Source organism: Rhea pennata, chromosome 19 (genome assembly GCF_028389875.1).
Source record: "Rhea pennata isolate bPtePen1 chromosome 19, bPtePen1.pri, whole genome shotgun sequence".
Lineage (NCBI taxonomy): Eukaryota > Metazoa > Chordata > Aves > Rheiformes > Rheidae > Rhea > Rhea pennata.
In genome coordinates this window covers 8,704,438-8,729,411 of record NC_084681.1, presented here as the reverse complement: position 1 = coordinate 8,729,411, position 24,974 = coordinate 8,704,438, and the positions used below count along the sequence as shown (strand labels likewise).

The following is a 24,974-nucleotide window of genomic DNA, read 5'->3' as shown; positions in this document are numbered from 1 at the left end:
CTGCACAGTCACAAACACTTAAAACTGCAAATTAGCAGTTGTGTCTGAACAAAGTGACAACGTTATGTTTACACACATGCTGGCAAAAAATACACCCCAACAGAAGGTTACAAGGATGAGATAGGAAAGCTCCCTGTATTTCTTCCCTAACAGCGAGCTGTATAAGAGAGTCTGGCTCTAGGTGAATCAAATGGACTTTGACAATAAGCATCCAAATCCACTGGGAACCAGTACAACAGTGCAAGACTGGTGCTTTATGCTCCAGTAAAACTGAGCCTAATGCTGTTTTAGAAGAAACTCAATTCCTGACATCTGGTTGTTTCTCAAGCCTGTTACAGTTACGTTCTCAAACAGAATTGCTACCAAATATCATCATGCTTTCTACTCCCATGCCATTTAAATCGCTAAGATGGGTGTGAAATGGTAGACTTACCTACAGTTAATGAAAACTGAAAATTCCTGATAGTTTTTTCTGTGGGGTTAGTCTCTACACAGAAAAACCTTTAAGGTACTTTTTTGTTAGAGGAACAAGCTGCTAATATGTATCTTCAATTACAACAGTCAAAGGAAAAAGTTTACATACCTTGGAATCATATAAGCTATATCATCTGTTCCTTCCATAGGAGCAATAGGAGCATCATTTGGCATGTTGAAAAAAATTAAATAAAATGCTATGAAATGCACAATGATGCCTAGCATCACAACAGGGTTCCTGCCAAAGCGATTCTTCTTGCTCACTAAACCAAAGATTCCTCCACCTGCAGGAGTGGAAAAGACTGGTAATCACTGTTACTCAAAAAACAGAAATCTGAGAGTTTAAATTGGAACTGGAAGATATAAAGAAATGAACCAAACTTAAAATATTGCAACAAATATAGAAAACAGATTATGAAATTCTCCATATTAGATACTGAAAAAAGACTGTCAGAGTTGGAACCAGCCCAAAGGAATTTGCTGCATCTGTCAGCTCTATTTGCCAGACAACAGAACCTCTGGGTTATACGTATTTTCCCCACAGTCACTATTTCCTCCAGGACTGCAATAGGATCGGGTGATGGGGATGAACTTAGTCTTAGTTTTATTGATTGCAAATGCACGGATCTCCATGGATTGTCAGCGCTAATGTTTAATGCTGCTGAACTTCAGTTTTAACAAAAAAACAGTATGTTTACATAATGAACATTATCAATATTCATTTTTATTTAAATATCAATCTCTCATTTAACATAAGTTTACCTTTTTTTTTCCTTTGGAGAAATTTAGCACTGTAATTACTATTGTTCTTTTTTTTAAAGAAAAAGAATTAAGAAGTATTCACCTAAGAAAAACTACAAATGTAAACAGACTACTATTTAAAAACAAAATATTGAAATGCTGAAAATTTCCTAACAACATTATGGCCTCAAGTTTCTAAATCTTGTACAGTGCTTTGCACTAAGCCAAAGAGAACACAGAATCTTAAGATTCATAGCCAAGAATATTTTACATCCTGGTCTACAAACACTTTATTTCAGTAAAAGCAAGCTGTAATAATGCACAATTCACAATACAATAATGAACCATTTGACTTTTTTTCATGTAATCATTGCTGGAAGCTTGAAAGACACTATTCAGTTAAATACAAACAGCAATTTAAATAACTGCAGCATCTCAATCTTTTTTTTTCCCCTCTAAAAATTAGTAAATTTAAACTCACCTAAAATTTCTCCAACACCAATAAAAATACCAGAGAGACCAATAAGGCTCTTCTCTTCCTTACCAAACCTATTCACAGCACCAATGCACGTTCCATATACTCCAGAAAAGAAAGTTAATTCCAAACCTTTTAAGGAAGCAAAAAAAATTTGACAGATGAACTATTATATATTACCTAAGAAACAGTTAGAAAAAATTACATCTGAATGCTGTTTATCCCTACAGCATCTTGAAAATACATATTTAACTGAGATATATGTAATAGAAGCAAATAGGGAATGATTTTAAGCTATCTAATTATGAAACACTCCTATGTCAGTTTATGTAAACAATATTAGAAAAACACTATGTGCCACACTTAGTGTCACATATGCACTTAAGTTCAGTACTGGCTCTCTTGATGTAATCGCACCTGGGTGATTTCCCAAATTTCGTAAGAAGTGCCACGTGAAATAACACTGCACAATAATAATTCCTTAAATGTAATTAAGGAATTCAGCGTAAGAAAATGTTTTCCAAATCTTAGCATCTCTGAGACCTCAGGCATCCCCAAATCAAAAGTAGCAAGATTCCTAATATGAAAAAGCAGTAGTACATGTTAAGTTTTAGTTCCTTGTGTACGTAAGAACAACTTCTTAAAAATTCTTCTTTCTTTCTGCTGCCATTACTGTGAGGAAAGGGAACAGAGCTGAGTCAAGCTAGTATGACTATAATGACTTTCAGTGTATAAATATCACTTTCTTAACAGCAAGTATATGTAAAACAATACAAAGTGTCATGATTAAACAAATAAAAAACAGTTTAGAAATTAAAATATTTCTATTTCACCTCCTCTGATCTTTGCCACTGCAAACAATATGGTGCACCACTTAAAGATCTAGCAGTAGCAGGCTATCTAGTGTGGTATGTGAACTGCACAGCCTCAAAAAAGGATGAATTTTGAATAGTCTTAATAATCAGAATAACATTTGCAAGCAGAAGCTTTTTTTTTTTTCTTTCTTTTTTTTTTTTGACTTTATGGAAATTTTCCAATATTAAGTGGCAATCTTGACTGTTAGCCACCAGATGGCAGCATCTAATTTTTCCAAGACAGACTGGTTTTGGGTTTTTTTTTTTTTTTTGTTTGTTTTGTTTTTTTTCCCTCAGCTACCTGGAAGTCCAAATTTTGGATTAATCAAAGCTGACCAACTTCCTTAACTTATTGTCTTGCTTCACATTCCCATGGTGCTACATGTCTAAGACTGATTAAAATTAGTCAATTTGAGTTAAAGCAACACTGGAGGTACTATTAAGTAATTTGTGATTCAGATTAGTTGCTGGGGATGACTTCGTAGCTGCTACTGCTGCAGCCTCTCTACAAGCTTTGGCTGATATTACAGCACCATTAATAGTTTATTCACATTTTCAAGTTTTTCTTTTTACATACAAGAGGTTTTTTTTAAGTAATGGTAAATCAAAGCTGAGGTCTTGAAGACGCATCTAGTCTCTTAAAGCTTAATTTGATCATAAACTAAGCTACATCTGAAGCCAAATAAAGACACAGAGACACCAAAAAAATCCATTAAAGAATTCCAGTAACATATTTCTGTGTCTGACAGTCTTTTTATGGAAGAAACACTTCAGTTTATGGAAAAATAAATTTATTTTTGTTCCACAGCCCATACCTTGGTCTAACATTACAGAGAAAATTTAACTAAAGCTGCTAAAAAGAGAGCTCCTGCCACTGCAAATACTAAGGACAAACAAGGTAGAAAATGTCTAAGCTTTTTCCCAACAGAAGTAACACTGAAAAGAGGACTCTTTTAGTAATCCCCAACACCTGATTACAAGCCTAATGGAGGTGACACTGAAAGCCCCATTTACAAAAATCAATTTAATTCAAATGCAATGTAGTTACATTAAATATCATCTACAACTTAACAGTGAGTTTAATGGCAAATCACAAAGACAGCTATGTAAAACTTGCTTAACTCTCATTGAGTGACCCAGAACCTTAGTGAACAACTTTGTTACATCTGTCAGTTCTAGAAGAGTTAGATGTACTTCTCCTCCAGAACACAAAAATGTCATAAATTGGTAACCCATTCAACAATGATCCAAATATTCAAGTAATATTTACAGAGACACAGAAAAACAATCCTGGTCTGGTGCTCTTGGTTAAAATTTCAAACAATGCCCTCGTGCTGCTACATGAGCATGCATTTTGCTTGTTTTATACCTGTATAGGCTGTTGTAACACTGAGAAGCAGGATCTCTTTAGTAAAGCTCAGCTTAATAGATCTCTCTGTAAAGAAATAACAAAGAAAATTAATATAACTTCCACTAAAATTATTAAGAGAATCTGCACTTTCTTTTCATCTTTGCTTAAAGTAAAAATAGGTTAAGATTATGCAAATTATTTTCTTTATTACAGTAAAAATATGGTGCTAAACAGACAGAGCCTGGCTTGCAGTTTAAAAGAAATGAGGTGAACAGATATCCTGTTTCGTAAGAAATGGAAAAAGGTCAATAGTAAAATGGTTTTCAATGAGACAGTTTTTCACTCATTGCATTTTTGTACTCTCTCAATTTATTGTGACTGTATCTTTAAAGAACAAATAAATTGTCAAAAAAAAAAACTTCACATTTTCAAAACAAGCCAAAACCCTTCATATTCTCAAAACAAGCCAACAGTCACAGAAGACGGTATCAAACTTCAGTGGAAGCTGAGGACACTTGCAGCTCAAAATTGTTGTTCTTAAGTGACATCATTTGGTGACAAAATAGAACGATAGGCAACTTCTCTCCTTTATCCTGTTACATGAAAAACATCTCATGCAGTGGCTTTCCCAACTGATGACTGTTGTCTTTGAGGTTATCTATATAAATAAGCTATTATAATGTAGCTGGGTTCTGAAATTACATCAAGGCAGCACCTTCCAAACTCCTCCTTGACAATACTAACATGTAATAGACATAAAGTTTTCTTCACTTTCTTTGCTTGCAATCAAGCTTTGTTTGTATGATATGGTCACCTGGAAGGAGCTCTCTGAAGCACAGCCAGTAACCTCACAGCAATTGCATAGCAACAGTAATTTGCCCACAGATTAGTTCAGTGGTTCCCAAGCTTTTCCAGTTGCAAGTTGATTTCTACTAGGCTCAAAACCACAACTACTCATATAGACATTAGAATTTCTATCAGGCTCACAATTCATCGGTCCTGTATCCTCACACAAACTAATCCTTGGCCTGAAAACCATTGCCATTTGGCAGTCATTTCCCCAAAAGGGCCAACCCTGAAGGTCTACATTTGAAGTAGAATAACTGAAATGCATTCTTAAAACTAACTCTCTGCGAATTCTTCTTCTAAGTGATTTTTACATGATTGCATACCAGCAGAATCATGGAAAACTGGAAAGGATACTTCAATTTTTTTTTGAAGGAATTCTTATGTGAAACAGTACTTACTAAAGGCAGCCACTGCTCTCGTCATTTTGCTATGGGAAGACCTGTGTAAATAAATGGCTTCAGTCAAAATGGAAAAGGAAAATAACCACATTATAATCACTATGGCAGAAAGTAGATTCATTCATTTCTCAAATTTTCTACACATTTCCTAGCCAAGCATTATATACTGGAATACGCTAGTGCATTACTAAAAGTTTCTGAGAATCTAAACTACTAACTACAAAATTTATTTGCTTTTGGGGCAAGTGTATGCTTTTCAAAAATGAACCTTAACAGAGTCTTTCCTTGAAGTAATACTGAACATTTTTTTGACTATGGTACTTGCTCAGATTTCCCTAATATTTTCACTGTTCTATTAATAAAACAAATGAATCTAAAATAATGGCTCAGGCAAGACTGTGCTGAATCTGTCTACCTAGGCATTTCTAATTTATCCACCATGGTAGCATCCATGTATCTGAGATATGATGCGACAAACATGTTTCAGTATGTAAAAGAAAAGCTAAATAAAAAAAGGAATAATCTCTACTCATTTCAATCCTTAAACTGGACTAGCAAGGGGAAGAAAGACTATGAAAGGCAGATACACTTTTAACAGTGAAGAAAAGAGGTATATGATCTTTCCAAAGACATTTATTACTGGAAAAACTTAGTGTTGTACTACATTCCATCCTTGAGAATGTCAGATGAAGATCACCAATTGATTAACTCTCACTTGTTATGATACAGACATTTCTATTAAATCTGTAATTCTACACATTGTTCATAACTTTCATGTTTCCAGTTCAGAGGGGAAAGTGAATGCAATTTTCCACTGAGCAGCAGCACATAAACATGTATAAATTGGCAATACATTATTACAATAAGCACTTACAAGCTGTCCCCCTGGATTTCATTGGTAGAATCTTCCTCCCCTTGAATTTTTGTGTCCTCTTGTTTTCTAATCAGAAAGAACAGAACTGTGCCCACAAGACTGATAACAGTCAGAGCAATGAAAACTGTTCTACGATCACTCTCTGTGAAAAAACAAGAGTCATAATTAGATGTACAAAACCAATTTCAGTCAAGTCAACTACCTTCAAGCAACTAATACAGTTATACTTTGTAACAGTGCTTAAAACACATTCTAAAAGCTGTTGTGTTTTCCATTTTGCCTTATACGCAATGTCACTCCAGTCTTCAAAAAGGGCACGGAGGAGGACCCAGGCAACTATAGGCTGGTCAGCCTCATCTCCATCCCTGGAAAGGGGATGGAACAGCTCATTCTGGATGTCATCTCCAGGCATATGGAGGAAAAGAAGGTGATCAGGATGGATTCACCAAAGGGAAATCATGCTTAACCAACCTGAGAGCCTTCCCTGATGGAATGACTGGCTGGGTAGATGAGGGGAGAGCAGTGGATGTTGTGTACTTTGACTTCAGCAAGGCTTTTGACACTGTCTCCCATAACATCCTCCTACATAAGCTCAGGAAGTGTCGGTTAGACAAGTGGACAGTGAGGTGGATTGAGAACTGGCTGAAAGGCAGAGCTCAGGGTCGTCATCGGTGGTGCAGAGTCTAGTTGGAGGCCTGTGGCTAGTGGGTCCTATCCTGTTCAACTTTTTCATCAGTGACCTGGAAGAGGGGACAGTGCCTCCTCAGCAAGTTTGCTGATGCTACCAAGCTGGGAGGAGTGGCTGATACAGCTGAGGGCTGTGCTGCCATTCAGAGAGACCTGGACAGGCTGGAGAGTTGGGTGGAGAGGGACCTCATGAGGTTCAACAAGGGCAAGCGTAGAGTCCTGCACCTAGGGAAAAATAACCCTGGACACCAGCACAAGCTGGGGGCTGACCTTCTGGAGAGCAGCTCTGCAGAGAAGGACCTGGGAGTGCTGGTGGATGACAAGTTGACCATGAGCCAGCAATGTGCCCTTGTGGCCAGGAAGGCCAATGGTCTCCTGGGGTGCATTAGGAAGACTGTTGCCAGCAGGTCGAAGGAGGTGATCCTGACACTCTACTCAGCCCTGGTGAGGCCTCATCTCGAGTACAGCGTCCAGTTCTGGGCTCCCCAGGACAAGAGAGACATGGAGCTACTGGAGAGAGTCCAGCGTAGGGCTATGAGGATGATCAGAGGGCTGGAGCACCTGCCCTCTGAGGAACGGCTGCGAGAGCTGGGCCTCTTCAGCCTGGGGAAGAGAAGACTGAGGGGGGATCTGATCAATGTGTACAAGTACCTGAAGGGAGGGAGTCAAGGGGACAGGGACAAACTCTTTTCAGTTGTCCCATGCGACAGGACAAGAGGCAATGGGCAGAAATTGAACCACAGGAAGTTCCGCCTGAACGTGAGGGGGAATTTCTTCGCTGTGAGAGCAACAGAGCACTGGAACAGGTTGCCCAGAGAGGTTGTGGAGTCTCCTTCTCTGGAGATCTTCAAGGCCCGCCTGGATGCAACCCTGTCTAACATGCTCTAGGTGACTGTGCTGAGCAGGGAGGTTGGACTAGATGATCTCCAGAGGTCCCTTCCAACCTTACTGATTCTATGATTCTGTGATTCTATGAAAAGAATGAATTGATTTTTAAATCCTGTTAAATATTGAGATACCAACAGTTAGCTTTTACTTAAGACACTCAAGACATTTCAAGTGTTTTCCATTTAAAGAGGAGACAAAGTTAAGAGTGGAACTCCCTCACATTTAAGTGCAGTATTCTGACATTAGGAAGAGCAATACGATTTATAACGCAAAGAATTTCAGGCCCACTAGATTCAAAGCACCTCCAGTACTTTCAACAGTGTTTAAGTCTTTGTGTTAAGGAAGAGGCAATGTAGGAGTTAACCTTTAAAAATTAACCTGTAATGTGCTAGCAAGGCTGTGTCTGTGGAGAACCTGAAACAACGGCTCTATCAGAGCTATGAAGTGGACTATTTATCTCAACAAGGCAGTATTTCTGCAGGAAAATAATTATCTTTTAAAAGTCAACATTTTATTCCTTACTAACAAGGAAAATCAACTTTATTTACTCACAAAATGTTGCTTTTTTCTGCAATACTCATTTTGTGTAATTAAATTCTTAATTTTGCTCCACTTTCACCATTGATAGCCATCTTCTTAGCTGATACCTCCCACTCACCCTGCCTTGCTTAAATAAAGTAACAGTTCCATCAATCTCTGAGTTTTAACCACTAATCAGCTTCTTAAGAATACAAATATGTACATGCTACTCTAATTCCTGCTCTTTAGCAGTCTAATGCAATGTCAAACATAGAAAATTATAGTATTATAATCCTACTAGGAAGTTAGTCTTGATAAACTATGCCAAGAAAGGAAGAGTTGAAACTACAGTCCCTTACACACTTTTCCAGCAATTGCACCAGTCTAAAGGCAGCTCACTTAGCCCAGCTGAGCATCTCAGCCTTTGTCCTGCTAAGTCTTTGTCACAGGATAATGACTGGTGCAACTTTGAAATGAAATGGGATGGTTTTCCTTTCTTTTCCTTTATTTCATAGATTAACCAATACCCAATCTGATTTAGAATGCTAGTCTGCACAAAGAACTTATTCTGAAAGGGGAATACAATGTGTACCCCTCGGTGGATATTAAAATATACATCTACTCTAGAATACCTTTCCCCACTAATATATGTATTTTGGAATAAGCATGTCTACACAGGGAAACTTTCAGAGTAGCTATTGTGGAACACTTTACTCTAAACTAGCATTCTGAAGAATTTCCTGTGTAGACCATACCTTAATAGAAGGCACTCAGAGTGCACTGCATCCAGGAAGATAGATGCAAAGATTCTCCACAGCCCTTGTATTATATATGTCAGAACACTGACTCAAAAGCACATCCCCAAAACAGGGGCTATCTAATAATGATCTGAAAAAAAAATGCTGTTGTATAGGTTTCTTGACATTTTCCACTTCATCATTGCATCTATTTCTTCCTGTTGGCAGACTTGAAAGGACAGCCTTACGCAAGCAAGTAACACTCACCTGATATGTGAGTTTTTCCTTGCCAAGCAAAGTATATATAGAGGTTTCCAAAAAACAGGCTGAAAACAAAAAGAAAGGACAACACAGGTGAACAGCACTTTTTACAGTAAGATTAAAGTTGCAGCATCATAGTGTCACCAAAAATGCAGATCGGTGACAATAGTAATACTACTCTATGCAAAAATCATATTGCAATTGTGAAAGAAAAATCAGTCACATTCTCCATGCAAACTGTTTACTCTATAAATTTATTTTAAATACAGTAGAGGAGTCTTCCACATAATGCTGGCTACTCATTTTTCAGGAACGAAGACAATAGAAGGTGGCAAAAAAAGGAAAACAGCTTCTAAATTGCCTCTGTCACTAATTTTGGAACTGAAAAATTCAGAAAGCTGACTTGTTTCTACAGAGATCATTTTGTAATGATTCCTTAACAGAGGCTTTTGTCTTGCCTGAAGTATTGTCCCAGCAAAGCTAAAGTGTTTGTTAATGACTTAAGGGAAATTCTGTGTATCTACCTATAGCTACCTAAATATGGTAGTTATGAATTAGGAGTGATTCAGAACAGCCTTAGAATTAAATTACCTCACGTAAAACGTTGCATTTTAGTCCTAAAATATATTAGTTAAGTTGATGGAAATTGCTACTCTGATAATGTACTGAAACACTAACTCCTGCATCTGAAACTTAAGGAAAAGGAGAATTGCCCCACTGGTTTAGATCAACAGTCGGTCAGCTCAGTATTCTTTCTCCAACAATGGCATTAAGGCATGCCATTTAGGGCAAGCTCATGGGTATAGCCACTTTCTGCCATTCATTCCCCTCATTATCTCCCAATAACCAGAATTTCTGTATTAGGGTTTAGAAAAGATATAGGCCTGCTTAATCCTTTTAGGAATCATTTAAGGACCTGCTGTCAATTAATTTGTTTAATCCCTTTTTGAACTTGCTGACACTTTCTAACTCCACAAGCTCCTGTGACAGCAATTTCTAGAAGTTGTAAATGTGTAAAGATATACTTTCTTTTATTTACTGCAAAACAATCTTCCACTGGCTTCACCAAGTACCCCAAGTTCTGGTATGACAATATTTGGTGAGCAACAGCTCTACATTCAGCCCATCTGCTGTCTTCAAGATTTGGTAATCCATGAGTATAATGCTCCTCATGCGTCTTTTCTTCAAGCTGGAGTCCTAGCCTTTTTAGTCTCTCCTAAAGGCAACCGTTCTATCTTTTTGTGCATTTTAGTTGTTTTTCCCTAACTTCATTACGTTCTTCTTGAGATGCAGAAACCATATCTGCACACAATAGTCAAGTGCACGCTTAGGTTTCCTATGCAACATGGCATCCTCTGTATTACTCCCAGTGCCCTTCTTGATGCCCAACATTTTGTTGGCTTTTTGGTTATTAGCACATTAAGCCAATGATTCCAGAGAACTGTCAACAACGACTCCAAGATCTCTTTCCTGAGTGCCGACTAAACTGCTCCGAGTTCGGTGACGTCGGTTCAAATTACCAGAGAGCAGCAAGGGCCGGCTGCTCCCTAAGGGATGGGTAGCTGAGCACGGGCAAGCAGGGCAGACCAGAGATCATAGCCAGGTTCAACCAAGATTATCAGGCAAGGTCGTGGCAATTAAGCAGGTCCAAGGTCAAGCCAAGAAGTCACTTCATGGGTCAGAACTCTTCATTGTCCTGGATCTAAAAGGTCAATAGCCAAGACGGGCGTGGCTGAAGCTTTGCTAAAGACCAGTGGCTCCTCCAGCATATCTCTAAGGGAGCTGAAGGCCCCGGGTCATTAAGGCTTTATTAGAGCACTCAGGGCCCTGACACGTATTAACACACCTCCATGATCAACAAGATTTCTGTCAGATATGAGGGATGTGAAATGCTTCCCTAACAGAGATGCATCTTTCTAGCACATCAAGAGCAGAGGCCTGCAATATAATTTTTATTCATTGTTCTATGTTGCACAACAGAAATGTTGCTTCCAGCTCTCCCTTCCACTTCATCGACTAGTATTTTTAAAGTCTCTCACTTACCAAAAAGTGTAAAAAGTAAAAGACGCATATGACCAAAGAAAAGAGTTTTAACAAATAAAGCTTACCTAGACTGTAAGAGTGCCCAAAATATTCCACTGTTCCTTCCAATGGTGTTTTCATTAGAATTTACAGTCAAGCAATTTCCCTGGGCTGTCCATAATACTAAAACAGTCAAAATATTAGTCAAGCAAGAAAAATATTTTAGAGGTATATACAAATGCAGTGAAGAACAGTGAGCAGAGTAAGAAGAATGCTTACCAGCAGCTGCAATGCCAATAAAAACTGAAGCAGTGTAGAAAGCCCATGTAGAAGGCTGGATAAAAACTGCAATGTATAAGCTAGAATAAAACAGAACAGTTTACTGAATACAGATTTGAAAAAGATAATGTTCTTTAACAATTAGATATCTCACTCAGCTTCTTGTAAATCAACTACTTCCCTCCTAAGTGACCTTTGAGAATAGTTCAAGTCATATATCAGAAAAGTAATCTTTTTACACCACTAAACATGTAATTTTTCCTAAACGTAGGCATTAACCTAAGACCACAACCTGAACTCCACAGTCAGAGAAGCCTGCAAATGCTGTGGAAAAAAAAACATGCTCCATTTCCTGTAGGCTGGAGTACCCTGAAGTTACAGTTGTATCTCGTGATACAGATATCTGAGTATTTGTGTAAGAAGATGCCTTACTTAGCCCCATACAATTTCACTTCACTTTCACTCATACCAATTTCAGAGCTTGGTAGCCTTAACTGTGAAAAAGTAAAGGAGACTTCAAAGGAGGCAGACAATATTCAAAGTAGTACTTACCTATAAAATACTCCACTAATAACCATGGAGAGTTGAGGTCCTACTATCGCAACTATTGAAGGTGAAATAAGATTTGATGCAGAGAATACTCCATAAATAATGGACATGCTACATAAATAAACAACAAAGATAAGTGAATACTTAAAATGTAGGGTTCAAGGGCAGCTGATTTAAGAAAACTATTCAAACAATTCTAAAGTATGTAGTTAAATGTATACATAGCTTAAGTAACTTCATAATTTCCATATTCAAATGTTTCCTTCCTTTCGTTTGTTAATTACCTTCATCTATTGCACTTTATCTTAATATAGGAATATAGGAGTGTACAGTATTTCTTGGATCACTGGAATCCAGTCCCAAGCTACTGCAGGCAACCACATCTTGTCATTTATGACAGGAATTTGTCAAACTGTGGCTTAACAATAGGTATTGTATGGTGTGCCCAGTATTTCTAAGGGAGAATATTCCACATCCTCATTCATCTATTAGTGAAGTTTTAATTTCCTGACAAATATACTACAGAGATTTTTTAGACATAGTCTTGTGCCAGCTGTATTTTCAGTTTAAATGAAGACTATAAACCCTTCAAAGCAGCAACCAGCTTTTCCTATGTGACAGATCAGTTTGGTATACAAAAAGTTCCCGATCGTGCCTGAAGTGCAGAGAGAATATTCTAGAAGCGAATCTGGCTATGCTTTTTCACAGCTTTGAATCTTGCTTCTCTTCTCGTCTTTGAGTGCTCCTTTCTCCTTTGTGTTGCAATCTTTCCTGCAAGTTTATCCACACATCCTAGCATACACAGGGGCACAGAGGTGCACAAAGGCAAGTAATGAAGGCCTTTATTAATAGTTTTGTTTTTTTTAAAAAAAAAACTTCCACATTCTTCATCTCCTAAAACAAAAAGCTGAGAGTATAATGACTATATAGTGTGTTTTTTTTCTACCTACAAATAAAATATGCAAAACAGGTATGCAGTACAATTAGAAATTAATAATTCAGTGTAAAAGTAGACTGTTTAAACATGTTCCTTTCATATTTAAAACTGTTTAAAATGTTACTAAATCGTGAATTCAGCAGAACATTACAACCTCTTAAGAGTGTAACTCTACCAGATGTAGTTTTAACTGGCTTCACTCTTCAAGAAGCAAAGCAATGAAATCTCTGAAAATTACCTTGTATAGCCACTGCCATGAAAATCTGTACTGTTTAAATTTGTGATAACCGTTTGCTGTGAGAAGAAAAACATGTATTAACATGTTAGAAAGTATGTTCTGGTTTTAAAACATCTGCATTAAATAACATCAAAACTAAAAGTTAAAACTGATCATTAGTAGATTCTAGAAAGTACTCAAAATAATTAAAATATTAATTACAATTCTCAACACCTCTGCTATGAAGATGAGTGTTACTGGGTTGCCTGTTTACTAGTATGAGAAATATTCTAGGAGACAGACTCCAGTACTCTGGCCATAACAGTGAAGACACATTATCCTCATAAAAACATAGTTTTTGTTTCTCTCTCATGTGCAATGGAAAAAAGAACACTTGCTCTAGATTCACCTTACTTCTTTTGAGCATCTAACTCAGATGCCTAATTTTGGGGCAATGTCACCCTATGTTCCCTCTCTACTGAATTAAGAAACAGGTACTTCTAGACAGGAGATTAAGACTCTTAAATACAAGATAAACCATCCTAAAGAGATGTCTATCTCTTTCCTCTCTAGATACATGGAATAAAAAGCACTGTTGGTTTATCATCTTGTGTTTTTCCCTTCGCTTCACTGTACCTTGTTTATGCTTGAAGCAACCACGTATTAAACCACGGAACTAAGATCTGATTCCTTCACTTCAGGTGAGGAATAGATACTGCAGGATTATTTATAAAAACATAAGCTAATGAGATAATTGACAGGGAAAAAAATATGTCTGAAGCAGTAATTAGTATTTTATTGATAAAATGATATTATGCTTTCATCAGAAATGTTAATGTATTTCAAAAAACTTTTGTTTCACAAATCACCTCTTCTAGGTATATATGCATGACTTTCTTCATCTTAAAAATGTGGAAACAAAGGCTGAAGTTTCACAATGCTGATAATACGATCTGTCAGCTTCTGCTAAGTTTCCACTCTTGTTCTCTTCCCCTTAGTTCCGTGTTTTTTTTTTCTTGAATCAGCTTAAATGATCATGAGACCAAGTAGCTAGTTAAATAGGCTGACAGATCTGATTGAAAGTAATTATAATAGATTAGCTGATACAATACTTAGCATGACTGCATGATCACTAGATCAAATTCAAGGAATTGCTGAGAATTCTACCTCTTCTGGCCAGAATCTGCAATTAAATGGGACTAAGTAACATGTAATTACACCCTAAAATACAAAAATTCAGCAACATCTGCAAAGTCTGTAGAATTGGGAACAGACCATCTCAGGTCACTGGATCATGCTGTACTAAGGTTTTTTGCTTTAAGTAATTATTTCAACATTAAGTAATTATTTTTATAATGCAATGAAGGACATTTACACATTTGACCCCAGAAAGGATTCTTCCTGAATGCAGGAGAAGAGAAGCTGTAAGGCCTGTATGTTCAAGAAGTATTTAGACATGTAACTACCCTTTAGGCATATAACTAATATTCAAAGTAATGTCAACATCTAAATTGAAGGATCTGGGCTAAGTATATTAGTAGCAGGATTGTAACAATTTCATTAGTAAGAATGCAATCTGCTTTTAATAGTAGATGTATTTTATTCCCAATTTTGCTTCAGCACGCAAAGAAATACAAGACACATAAGTAGTAAATTATTTTGACAGAAGGTGACTTGGCAGTTCTAGCAATTGTGAAAGTCTGACTACTTGTCAGATGTTATTCTTACACATCCTCAATGCTTAGTTTGCCAAAACAGAAAATATGGCAGATTAGGAAAGACACTCTAGGAGAAACTAAGAGGCATGGTTTGTAACTACACCTTAGTCAAGTATGTATATAGCAACTCTATAGAAAAATCAGAAATATGAAAGAAGATTGACTGCAATACAAGTGGACATGTTTTGAAATTTACACCTACCGCAATATTTCCACATGTTTGGAAAGCAGTAAATATGAACATAAATGAGACTCCCAAAATAAGTATGTTGAAAAGTTTTTTTGATTCAGGAGACATTTTGTGTTTTCTTGGAAAGCTGTCAGCCTCAGTCTGGAAAAACACTATTTCTCTTTAAAAGTTTCCTCTTAAGATCTGGTTAAAAAAAAAAGAGAGAATAAAACAAAAAATAAGGTTTCAAAAATGACAGTTGGAGCTACTTGTGAATTGTTAGGACATCATCAACAAATCAAAAAAATCTTATGACTACCTTAAATAACGTACAGCAAAATGGGTAAGTGCAAAAGACAAAGATAAAGGTCTGGCACAAAAGGTAAGGATAAAGATACTCTCTACCTTTTTCCATGAAGTTAACAGCAGACTGCGATGTATTACTTCATGTCATCTCTTCCCAGCAGTTTTCCAAATACTAAATTAGTTAATTAGCACTTTTTTTTTGCCATTGTTCTGAACCAGGATCCTGGTCAAAAGCCATTAAATCACCTGACAAAGGAAAGACGAGACACTCATATACACAAGTTGTTCCATTCATGCTCGACAGGAAATAAGGAAAATTTCACAATATAGATCAGCTGACCCAGATGATAAAGTCCTTGTGCACTATGGGAAATGCAGTTTTATGAAAGTATATTTTTTCTGCTATAAAGGGTAGCAGCAGTTGCCTGATCCTTAAAATAATAAGACTGGTACTAGTTACTTAGAATAATATTCTCTATCCACTACATAATAAAATATTGGGCAAGGTAAAAAAATGTCTTAGAAGTCTTCTAAGAAAATTGTCTAATACCTTAATTGAAAAATACAAAAAGTCATTCCAAAGTGAAAATTATTCTATATAGGAGAAATTAAGTATTTCAGTGCAACTAACGTACACGGTCTTCTCACTGCTTCTGCCTTCTATCATCTTATTGACTCTAGAGCAGAAATACAGTGTCTATAATCTTTCACTGCATTGTTTCAGAAACAACATTCCTTTTTAGCAACTGCAGTTTTTTAATATTTATTTTTACTTCATAGTATTTTACATACTAAAGGTCAATTAAGCCTGAAGTTTAGAAAATCTGTTAAAATGTCAGCAAAATTAGAACAGGTCACACACCTTGTACTGACTGAATATTTGCTTCTTATTGTTATTATCTAGTGCATATCCTATCAGGACTGGAGCATTCAGCCAAGTCAGTTCCAATTAACTGCAGGACAAAGAAATAGGGAAAGAAAACTAGAACTGATTGATGATTATGACAAATCAGCAAATTTTATCATCTGCCTTAAAGGACTTACCCAAAATCTGTATCTCAGCTGTCATTATACATTTATTACTCTTTTTTAATTCCTGAGCTGTATTTTAGAAAAGTGCCATGACTTTTTTAAACAGTATGTGATTTTTACTTGTGGAAGAAAGTCAATGGCTGCTTTATAAAGATCAGAGTATGACAGTCTTTCTTTTTAATTCAAGCAAAGCTCTCCTCTTTACATATTATGAATCTATACTAGTAGATCTTTAAGATCCTATTCTTACAGTTGCCTTAAACTGGCACCTCCATTAAAAAAGAAAGTGCAAATTCCCCTCTAAGACCTATTTTTCCTCTTCTGCTAGCACAGGCATTCATGCATAGCACAAGCATTAGCTGCATGGGGAGTTGATACAGATTAAAAAACTTTGGGATCTTTTGCTAAAAGAGTCAACATTGATCAGTTCCCCAGTTCAGCTCACAGCACAACTTCCGGAATGCCTGTGCTCACACAAGACAGAGGGGAAGATTGACAGGGAGGGAAATGAGTGCTGAAGCAACTCTTTCAGCAACAGCAGCAGCTTATCATTATTTAAAGTAATTGTGAAAATAATAAGGCACATGGGAAACTCCCCTTATCATTTTTAGGGAATCAATCTAAAGAAAAAAAAATTCCCTTAGGGAAAGGATTTCAGCAGGTTAATGAGAAAATTTTAAATCAAGCCATTCTGGGGGAAGAACAATATAACATGAAAAAAAAAACAAGTCCTAATAAAGTAAATGATTTATTTTGTAGCTGGTGTTCCTTTTGTTTTGTATCAACATCATTGTCTATTTTTATACTTCTCAGTAAAAAATATTAAACAGAGTTACAATATCAACAAGAATTTAAATCCCAATACTGAAGTTGCTTTCTCATTTTTCCCCACATCAATACTGTCATCACGTTAGAACGAAATTAGCAGTGAATCTTTTTTTTTTCTCTAAACAAAGTAGTATTTTGAAAGAGACTGACACAAATATTTGTGTAAGATTGTCGTAAGACTGGAACTAGGTGTCATAGTTTATGCCTGGGGTTTGGGCAATTTCATTCAGTGCCTGAAGACACAGCAACAGTTTTGGGGCTGGGGGAGTAGCTCTCGCTCGGGGAATTTGCTTGTCAGCCTTGCACAAGGGCTGGGCTGATCCTGCTCCTCGTTACAACGCGAGAGCTTGTGCCGCCGAAACTACGGCCATCCAAAGACCGCGTGCTGGCCGAGGGGACGTCCAACGTTTCGCAGCTGCTGTCGCCACACTCTCGCGAGTATCGACATGTTCCCTGCACACTACATTGGCAGCGACATGTGGAGGGGCGGGCGCTGGAGCAGCGCACGCACTCCGCTGCCGCCGCGGCTGGCGGGCGGCTACAACAGCCCGCAGGTGCCCCCACCGCACCCGGAGGGAGGAGGGCGAGGCGAAAATCGCGCCTCCCGCTGCAGTTGAGAGCCGCGGCCCCGCACGGCTGCTCAGGGCAGCCACACAGCCCCAGCCGAGGGGGCCATAAGCCCCCACGGCCACCTCCCCCAGGCTCCGCCCGCGCCTCCTCTTCTCCACCGGACCCCACGCCTCAACGTCCGCCATTTTAAACCGTCACCTTCCTCCCCGCCCCCTGGCGCTGCAGGAGCTGCTCGCCGTTATTTTTTTCCACATTGTAAAGCTTTTCTCAGCTGCTTTCCCCACACACGCGCACCCCCAAAGACCTGCCTCAAGTTATTTCCGTTTTTTGCCGTTTTCAGCTCTTACTGTTTAAAATTTCCCCGCCTCCGCCGATTCCTTCCGGGTCACGGCGGAGCGGCCTTAACAGTCACTTTTAACTACAGAAGAGTTATTAATTTAGAGAGAGATTTACCGTTTGCTTTCCAAGACTGACTTCGGGAATCAAGGCCCTCAAGTTAAAAAGAATAACAATAATAAAACCGAAAAACTCCAACGGCCGCAGCGCGGGCTCCTGCGTGAGCGCGCGCCGGGCAGCGCCTTCGCTTCCGGGTCGGCGGCGGCCATTTTGTGGCGTTAAGTAGGAGAGCGCGGGCGGCGCCCCGCTCATTTCCTCGCAGCAGCGGGCAAGGGCGGTAGTTGCTGACGCTTCGTCTCTGCTCCGGCCTTAGGCCATCTGCCCCCGAACCCCGGAGGTGGGTGTCTGCCACTCCCCTTATCCTTCCCTCCCGCTGGTGGGGTTTCCTGCCTCGCTTTCCCCTATGCCCTGCAGCTTCCCTCCTTCCTGGACTCTGTTCGGCCGCCGCTGCGGCGCCCCTTCCCCGGTGTGAGACGCTCCACACTTGGGGCCGCGCCGCCTCCTGACTTGGCTCCTTTCGCTCGGGTTTCTCCTCCGCAGCCGCAACCGCCCCTCGGGGGCTATTGCCCGCCATGAGCTACGGGCGCCCCCCGCCGGACGTGGAGGGCATGACGTCCCTCAAGGTGGACAACCTGACCTACCGCACCTCCCCGGACACGCTGCGGAGGGTCTTCGAGAAGTATGGCCGCGTGGGCGACGTTTACATCCCCCGGGACCGCTACACCAAGGAGAGCCGCGGCTTTGCCTTCGTCCGCTTCCACGACAAACGCGACGCTGAGGACGCCATGGACGCCATGGACGGAGCCGTGCTGGACGGCCGCGAGCTCCGCGTGCAGATGGCCCGCTACGGCCGCCCCCCCGACTCACACCACAGTCGGCGGGGCCCGCCGCCGCGCCGCTACAGCAGCAGCGGCTACGGCCGCCGCAGCCGCAGGTGAGCGCCCGGGCGGGCGCGTTTTGGTGGTCAGGAGGAATGTCGGGGCAGAGCCCTGCACCTGCATGCCGCGCTGCTCCCAGTTTGGCTTTTTTAGCGTTATTTTTTTATGGAGAGCATATTATGGGTGGGGAGGGTCTTAGTAGTAAAGGCACATGGAGTTTCTCTGGGGATGGACGGTTTGGCCCTCGTGGTGGATTTAGCCCCCGGCCACTCGGTCTAAACAATGGCGCCTCCTTAATACTCATTTTCTCGCCCACGTGGGCCCCGTTCCGCCCTGCCTGTGCTGAAGTCGTCGCAGGAGTCTGTTGCGCCGCCTGTGTTCAACTCTTAACGCACTTCCCTCCTTCCTGTGTTTTAGTCCTAGAAGACGTCGTCGCAGCCGATCTAGGAGCAGGAGCCGCTCTAGATCCCGCAGTCGGTCCCGCTACAGTCGGTCCAAGTCCAGATCTCGCACACGCTCTCGGTCTCGCTCCACCTCGAAGTCCAGGTCTGCCAGGAGATCCAAGTCAAAGTCCTCGTCTGTCTCCAGATCGCGGTCCAGGTCGAGGTCTCGGTCCAGATCTAGAAGCCCTCCCCCTGCCTCAAAGAGGGAATCTAACTCCAGATCCAGGTCGAAGAGCCCTCCCAAGTCTCCAGAAGAAGAAGGAGCTGTATCCTCTTAGGAAAATGGTAATGTACCGTGGGAACAGCAGACATTGCATGTTTCTTTATTATAGCACTTAAGTGGGGTGTTGGGTAGTACTTAGAGTGTTAATAGCCTGAGCCAAGTGAATCCTAATGGGGCACGTTGTTAGGTTTCTTTTCTTTTTTTTTTTTTTTTGAGCAGTGCTGTTCGGTTATTGGTTAGGCAAAGTTAATACCGAAGGGTTTTCTACAGAGGACATTTTCATGTTTTGTTGAGAGATTAATGGCTTGGTTTTAATAAAATATTGTATGAGACGCAACCTATTATGAAAATGACTATTTCTTACTGTATTTATCCAACATCTGCATTTTCCCCTTTAAAGCTGCGGTCTCCTGTTTGCTAAAAGAATATTGGCCAGTATTGCAGATTTTAACTGATTTGGCTGATCCTCCAGGGACCAGTTTCTGTGGGCGTGTGTTGGAGCAGGTTTGTCTTTAAATGTTAAAGATACACTATCCTTTTTATAATGGAAGATCGGTTCAGTGACCATTATACTGACTGGAGGTAACTGTTGTAGAAAAGTGGCAAATTCACTGCAACAAGAAAACAATGGAAACTAGTTTTTCCTCAAGTGAAGATCTTGGAAGAGGCTTCTGAGGATACACTGGGTGGGGAAAGGATAGTGTGTCTTTAACCCTTCAAACTGTTTGGTCCTGTTTTTAAAAGGAAAGGGCCTAAGTTAGTTCTGAAGTTAGATAATTGTAGCAAAATTAGTGACACTTTCTTTTTGAATGCTAATTAAAGTCTAGTTAAGTCTTTTATCACAAAGTGCTAGTTTTACATAACTTACATAACTTTTATAATTCACTGATGAACAGGCTGAATTCAAGTTAGTGGTGGTTTGATCTACAGCCTGATGTTTATTCTTCGTTGTAACTAAATACTTCTACAGAATCTCACATTTGGCCTCTGAATTAAAGCAACATGTGGGGGGAGGTGGAGCACTGATAATTCCTAAAATCTAACAATGTTAGGCAAAGCCAGTTGAAACACACCTAGAAGTATACCTGAAGTCATCCACAGGACAAAAGACATAGTAGAAATGTGGCTGAACTTTTCTTTCTTCAAACCTAGATGCATCAGATAGAGAATCTACATAAAGGACGCCTTTGGGGGGAAAAGATCGCTTGAGTCTTCAGTCCATTGGAGAGACCCCTGGCACAAGCAACCAGCTGATGAAAAGGTTATTTTGTAACATTTTGTCTAACTTTTTACTTGTTTAATTTGCGCCTCAAGTGGCAGATTTTACATTTTATGTGCCATTTTGTTGCTGTTATTCAAATTTCTTGTAATTTAGTGAAGTGAACGACTACCGATTTCATTATTGGCTTGGATATTTGAGGTAAAACTTCATTTTTGTTTATATAGTGCTGACTTTTATTTGAAATTAAACTGATGGTAACTTGCTGCCTCAGGTTTCATACTGAGGAAACATGGAGCCATTATATGCTGAGTAGCTAACTGTCAGAAAGTATTCTCAATTTTGTCTTCATTCCTTAAATAAAATTCTGCAGAACTTCAAATTGAAATTTACTGTAAATGCTTTTTTACTTTGAATTAAAATAGTATCTTCAAATCCAAATTGGTAGAAATCTTTTCAGGTGACAGTTGATTTTTTTGTTTTTTTTTTTTTTTTTGAAAGGATTGTTTTATCAGACTCAATTCTAATCTCTTCTCTTATGTATTTTTGTGCACTAGGCGCAGTTGTGTAGCAGTTGAGTAATGCTGGTTAGCTGTTAAGGTGGCGTGTTGCAGTGCAGAGTGCTTGGCTGTTTCCTGTTTTCTCCTGATTGCTCCAGTGTAACGATGCCTTGTCGTGCAGAAACAAATGGCTGTCCAGTTAATTAAAATGCCTGACAACTGCACTTCCAGTCACCCGGGCCTTGCATAAAAATAATGGAGCATACAGTGAGCACATCTAGCTGATGATATACACACCCTATTTTTTCCAGAATGTTAAATCTCACCAACATACATATATGAACTTACGTATGAGAAATGTAATGTTAACAAAGAAATGGTTCATTCTTTTGTAAGTACTGATTGGTGTATCTTTTGCTTAAGACATTCTGTACTATACCCACTGTCTCTGTAGTTTAATATTAAACATTTTTCTGTGTTAACTTTTCTCAACTTAATGTCCGAGTCAGCTTATTTTTAGCTTGAAAAGATTTCTGCAATTACACTGTCAATGTTTAACTTCTATATAGTAACTGAATGCATTCTACTGCTTCTAAATATTACCCACTGGGGTTGCTTTTAAATTCCTAAGGACAGACTTACTAGTATTGTGACTAACCAAAACACTGTAAGACAAGTATTGCACACCAAACTAAACAAAATTAGGCAGGTCTGTTAGATGTTGTTATGGAAGATACACACTGAGCAGTACTAATTGCATTTGCTGTGTGCTTGCCCTGACTCAACAGGTTGCTGCTTGATGGCAGATAATCTAGTGATGAGATTTTTGAGTTGGATACTAAATGAATTGTAACTTCAACCATCATATGTCAAGGGTTATTGTAATGCCTTGTTAACTTTGTGCATGTATGTTAAATGGAAACATCTGAATACTTAATCTGGCTTGATTGAGGATTAAAAATACTTTTCTACAATCTGAGGAGTTTGTATATTCCAGGACTGCATGGCTGGCAGCAGTCTACATAAATTCTCTCTTTTTTTTTTAATGGGGGGAGGGTTGGCTTTTGCATATGAATCTTCAGGAAGGAGTTTCAGTCCTGGAAAACTGATCTTTAAGGGTGGTTTTTATCCTGAATGAGTATAGTTTAAAATTTACAACCGTGAAGAAAAGGGTAAGTTTGATCTAGTGGATTGTAAAGCTGTTAAGCTATGTTGCATAGTGACTTACATAATGAAATTGAGTACTTGAACTATTAAATTATCTCAGAGAAGGACAAATTTCTCAAAAGCCATAGCTGAAGACTTGAACAGCTTTATTTTTGCGATGCATGTTTAAAAAAAAAATACCACTGAAGGTATGAGGTGGTATGAGGTTTGCTGCAAATCAGACTGTTTCCTGCAGATCCATGCTACAGTAACATCTTGTATTGGAAACAAGAAGTGGAATAAACTTAAGTACCATCTGATCTTGCTAGTGAGATGATCATCATTTCAATTGTATGTCTTCCTGGTAAAGAAGAGTTGGCCAAGTGCTCTTTGTCTGCATTAAATGAGTGTAGTGGAACATAGGTGTTCTTCAGTTTCCATCTGCAGAGCAAAGCTTCAATAGACCAGTCAGCACTGAAGGGAAGAAACACTGAATGTGTGAAAAATGTAATCCACGTTTGTAACTTTTCCAGTAATGATAGAAGACACTGTCAGTAAATTTAACTCAAATTTTATGGACAGCTGCAGTTTGTAGTGGTTTCCCAGTCAACAGCAGAGTTAATCTGTGGTTTTTAAATATCTTTAGTTTAGCACCTTTTCTCTGATACTCCTAGCACTTACTGGCTAATATCAGCCTAAGTCAGAATCTGTCCTTTGGAATCAGTGTGGTGATAGTTGGGGCTTCTGAGAAGTTAGCATTCTTTAATAAATTAATAAAGGAGCTGAGACATGGCTGCAGTCTTGTGACAGAACTAGACTTACACAAGCTGGGTCATACTGTAGTTAGTAAATAGAGCTGTGATGCTGATGAACTCAGGTGTTAATGATTTTAACTAGATTAAGAGTTAAAACAGGAAAAAGTACATACCTTCGGACCTGATATGTAGTCCAGAATTGAGCATGTGGATTCTTTTCTAATAAGAAGTAAACTGTAGTTAAGATATCTTCAAAATCTGCATATTTGGGAAAGATTAAACAAAGACTTGGTGAGTCGCTGGATTCTAGATGTGGTTAAATATGCCTTCATCTGTGTAAGAGACATGAGAACAATAGTCTTATTCAGTTTGTAGTCTACTCCATTTACTAGTCACTTGTTAAAGGATTGCTTAATACTAGAATTGCCCCAGGAAGTTCAATGATAGAGTCTTACTACCAGAAAAACTGCCGTTTCATTTTAGAGATAGTTCCCAATACTACTAAATTTAGACTCCTTGGAAAAAGTCCTTGCTGTTTTTATCAAGTTGAAGTTACCTGAGTATCAGCATACCTTTTGGTTCAAAAAAGACATCAGACCCTAAGATGATGTCTACAGGAGCAAGAGAGAGCAGCTCTGGAGATACCCGGCCCCAGGTGAGACCTATAACAGGTACATCAGGCAGGTCATTCATCAAACAGCTTTTTCGACAGTTCTCCAAGCACTGAGGTAGCTCTTCGCTATCTGATAATGTAACTTCGGCACCACACTTTGCAGCTACTAAACCAGGTAGACTAACGCCTGCTCCAATCTGGAATCACAAGAGAAGGCAACTGAATGCAGCTCGAAGCGCTAACGAACTAGATGTGTTGTAGGGGAATCTTTGAAGCTCTTACAACAGTGATTTGGCTGAAGCCAGGGGGCGAGGGAAAACTCACTCTAGAGCTGACTTGGAACAGAACCAAAATGAAAGTAGTTAGGAAAAGGAGCTGACTTGTAAATATTGAAGTGTTTTACTAGGAGGCAAGGGGGAGGAGGGCTGCTTTATCACAGGGGGACTCTGTTTTGTGCAGAACCAGTGCATGTGTTTGAAGAACATGCGCGACCACAACTTGCAAACTTTCGTGAGTGTGTAGTTCACCTTTCTGCCCCAAACTGCAGTATGTAAGTTGGGCACAAGCGGGGAGGGAAGTGGAGAGTTGTTAGCTGACCTGTAATAAGGAGAAGTAAGCCTCGCTGCAGCTAAACTAAGGAAAAGGTGGAAAAGAATGAAATTAAATAACGAAAGCAGGGAGCAGCGCTCGTGTTCAGGACAGCGCTGCACCGCTGAAGTTACCTCCAAGACTCTCTTGCCGGGTAGCGCTGCGCGGTGAAACCACAGGTACTGGGCGAGCACCACGGCGCAGGGCCACGCGTACAGGCCGTACGGGGAGTCCAGCACCTGCAACGCGCCCGCGTGGGCCAGGGCGGAGCTGCCGCGCGACTTCACCGCGTTCCCCTCGGTTTTACCCCCCTTTTGTCCCCGCCCCGTCCCGCCCCACGCCCGGGCTGCCCGCGGCGGACGGTACCCGGCAGAGCGCCGCGCCGCACCTCGGGGACGCGCAGCGCCAGCGCCGCCCGCCGCTCGCCGCCCGCCGGCCCGTCCGCGAAGCGGTACCGCCGCTCGCCGCCCGCCGCCGC

The 24,974-nt window shown here is 39.9% G+C and overlaps 3 protein-coding genes across 8 annotated transcripts in view; 1 reads left to right on the top strand and 2 right to left on the bottom strand.

Annotated features, from left to right (window-relative positions):
- MFSD11 (major facilitator superfamily domain containing 11) overlaps positions 1–18,653 on the bottom strand; it is a 25,523-nt gene extending 6,870 nt beyond the window's left edge. For 3 of the 4 annotated variants that reach the window (XR_009960374.1, XM_062592131.1, XM_062592130.1), the window contains exons 1-12: positions 15,405–15,595; positions 15,033–15,203; positions 13,134–13,189; positions 11,962–12,069; positions 11,410–11,489; positions 11,217–11,313; positions 9,115–9,173; positions 6,017–6,158; positions 5,143–5,183; positions 3,914–3,979; positions 1,697–1,822; positions 584–758 (exon numbers count right to left, since the gene is read on the bottom strand). Coding sequence is in view for 3 of the 4 variants with exons in the window: in XM_062592131.1 (XP_062448115.1) it covers positions 584–758; positions 1,697–1,822; positions 3,914–3,979; positions 5,143–5,183; positions 6,017–6,158; positions 9,115–9,173; positions 11,217–11,313; positions 11,410–11,489; positions 11,962–12,069; positions 13,134–13,189; positions 15,033–15,128 (1,046 nt within the window). In the remaining variant the exon portion in view is untranslated. Of the gene's footprint in view, positions 1–583; positions 759–1,696; positions 1,823–3,913; positions 3,980–5,142; positions 5,184–6,016; positions 6,159–9,114; positions 9,174–11,216; positions 11,314–11,409; positions 11,490–11,961; positions 12,070–13,133; positions 13,190–15,032; positions 15,204–15,404; positions 15,596–18,188 lie in introns of those variants that run through there. The other variant, XM_062592132.1, reaches the window with a different exon arrangement.
- Positions 18,339–22,860, top strand: SRSF2 (serine and arginine rich splicing factor 2). Of its 3 annotated transcripts, none has more exons than XR_009960376.1 (5): positions 18,339–18,468; positions 18,672–19,065; positions 19,427–19,737; positions 20,076–20,179; positions 20,828–22,860. XR_009960376.1 is itself a non-coding variant. In XM_062592133.1 (4 exons), exons 2-3 carry the CDS (start codon positions 18,704–18,706, stop codon positions 19,728–19,730), a joined length of 666 nt encoding a protein of 221 aa, XP_062448117.1. In that variant the 5' UTR covers positions 18,340–18,468; positions 18,672–18,703; the 3' UTR covers positions 19,731–19,737; positions 20,828–22,860. The 3 variants fall into 3 exon arrangements, 1 of the variants encoding a protein (XP_062448117.1); XR_009960375.1 differs by lacking the exon at positions 20,076–20,179 and having other exon boundaries at positions 18,340–18,468; positions 20,828–20,936; positions 21,452–22,860; XM_062592133.1 differs by lacking the exon at positions 20,076–20,179 and having other exon boundaries at positions 18,340–18,468.
- On the bottom strand, positions 22,684–24,974 carry METTL23 (methyltransferase 23, arginine; the record flags this gene model as incomplete). Its single annotated transcript, XM_062592113.1, has 5 exons — positions 22,684–23,014; positions 23,469–23,553; positions 23,868–24,105; positions 24,631–24,735; positions 24,885–24,974. Coding segments are annotated over 5 exons (687 nt in total), but the record flags the coding sequence as incomplete, so codon positions are not given.

What these genes read in the sequence shown, in the direction of transcription:
- SRSF2 (XM_062592133.1), top strand. Translation starts at nt 18,704, where the DNA reads ATGAGCTACGGGCGCCCCCCGCCGGACGTGGAGGGCATGACGTCCCTC. An exon ending in TACGGCCGCCGCAGCCGCAG is followed by an intron (nt 19,066 to 19,426) that starts GTGAGCGCCCGG and finishes CCTGTGTTTTAG; the next exon opens with TCCTAGAAGACGTCGTCGCA.